This window comes from Pteropus vampyrus, unplaced genomic scaffold (assembly GCF_000151845.1).
Source record: "Pteropus vampyrus isolate Shadow unplaced genomic scaffold, Pvam_2.0 Scaffold235, whole genome shotgun sequence".
Classification (NCBI taxonomy): Eukaryota; Metazoa; Chordata; class Mammalia; order Chiroptera; family Pteropodidae; genus Pteropus; species Pteropus vampyrus.
The window spans coordinates 411996-413883 of NW_011889016.1; the positions used below are offsets into that span (position 1 = coordinate 411996).

The 1888-nt window shown below is 58.8% G+C and overlaps 1 protein-coding gene across 1 annotated transcript in view; it reads right to left on the reverse strand.

Moving 5' to 3' along the window:
• BRD9 (bromodomain containing 9) overlaps positions 1–1888 on the reverse strand; it is a gene marked incomplete at its 5' end in the record, with an annotated part of 21671 nt that continues 19783 nt past the window's right edge. Inside the window, 2 exons of the mRNA XM_011373899.2 lie at positions 1–778; positions 1830–1886. Coding sequence (XP_011372201.2) covers positions 678–778; positions 1830–1886 — 158 coding nt within the window. The remainder of the gene's footprint in view (positions 779–1829; positions 1887–1888) is intronic.

A 1888-nucleotide genomic window follows, 5' to 3' on the forward strand; every position in this document is an offset into this window, starting at 1 on the left:
TTCCATCTCTGTGTATTTTTTTTAATTAAAATCTAGATTTACACTTCGCAGATACCAACACACATCCAGTAAACACACCCAGGATAAAAGACGTTTCAAGGACAGGGACGCTTCATCGTAGGTGGAGGACAGCTGGCTTCCAAGTCTTCGGCACAATGGGCTCCTCTCAGGCGCGAGTGAAAAAGATCGGCGGGAGCCGCCCTCAACGCCCAGCCTGTTCGGGCCAGGAGGGTGGTGACCTGCTCCCCACGTGCTCCTGTGTGGCCCCCACTGCGACCTGCCTTGAAGATGTGGGGTACAGGCGGGCCAAGAACATGCAGGACCCCAAGAGAGTGTGGACAGACGCTCTTGCGCCTGCTTGCCCAGGGCGGCCCGTCGGGGATGTGGGCAGGACGTGTGCCCACACCGACACCACGGAGCTTGCACAGACCACACCAGCTTCACGCGATCTGGTCACACTGCCTTTATGTAGGATCCACGATTCGGGGCTCACGGGCTCTGTACAGAAACACTGTACCCCCATGCAGCAGACATGATATCAGACAACTCACCACTTCCGGCTGCTTCCGGTGGGCCAAAGGGGACAACGTGAAAGTCAATCTCATGACAAAAACTCTGTACGTGCAAGTAAAAACTTAAAAAAAAAAACAAAAACAAAAGACGGTCTCTCTGCCAGGCTAGCTCTTTGTGGAGGCTGCAGGTTCCGGAGACTGAAGAAATTCGTACGGGTCATGGCTCACTTCCGGCTGCTCGCCGACGCTCAGGCGAGAAGGGCTCCCTGCAATCGTGGCAAAGACGGGACAGTTCGCACACCCAGCCCCGTGGTCCGGGCTCGGCAGGCGCCTGGCTGGAACCCTTCTGTGTGTGACTGCTGTCACAGAGCCCAGGACTCAACTGGAGCCATGGCTCCAGGGCACAGGCCGCCCCCTGGGCCTCCCGGGGTGCAGGCCAGCCCTGGTCCCCCTGGGGAGGGTGCGGAGGGCCAGTCTTCAGAGACCAGGCTGTGGAAGCCCCGCAGCAGGGGTTCGACAGCGCCGCTGCTTCTGCAGACACGAAGGCCCCTCGGCCAGGGCCCTTCGGCCAACCCCAGCCCTGGGGCAGCTCCAGGGCCACCTGTGTCCATCGGGACGCCAGAGTTCTCAAACTTGGCCAACCCGCGGTTACCTGGAACCCCCTTCATGCACTGTTCATCACAAGGTTAATGAAAACACTGGTCCTCATCCAGAGCTTTCGTCAAACCTCTGACACTGACCAGCGTCGCCCTCACCCTCAAGCGCCAGTATTTACTTTCTGAAAGAGTAACTCAGCATTTGTGCTTGCAAACTAACACAGTAGCATGGACACACAAGTCAGCAAGTGGAAGGAGGCACAAGGCAAATGTTTAGTGGCTCCTTTCCCAGTGGGGCTGTGACATCCTAGCGGGGTCCGGAAGGGGCGACCCAACTAGTCACGCATGAAACACGGGAGCCCCTGGCCAAGGGAGGGCACGTGCTCACCCCAGCTAAGGGTCCTGGAAGAATGCACTTTGTCATCAACTGTTTCAAGACTGAAAATGAGAACGGCAAGAGAAAAGACACATTTCCGATGTCTAAGCCCACGTGGCCGTCGAGGTCCAGAGCCACGGATCCACAACACTGACCGAGTACCACGCCGACACTTCACTCGGAGCAGCCCTGACGAGAAAGCCACTGTCCGAGGACCAGGGGCCGCAGAGTCGGGCATGAGCTCTGGCTTCCCGGGGCCTCTAACCTTTGCTGGTGGCCAGCATGGCTGCCCTCTGCCCAGACTGACGCCGAGGGCCTGGGGCGGGCCTGGCGGGCTCTCCTTACCCAGGTGCTGCTGGTCCCTGTCGGAGGCGTTGGACAGGGAGCTGAGGTTGGACGACGGC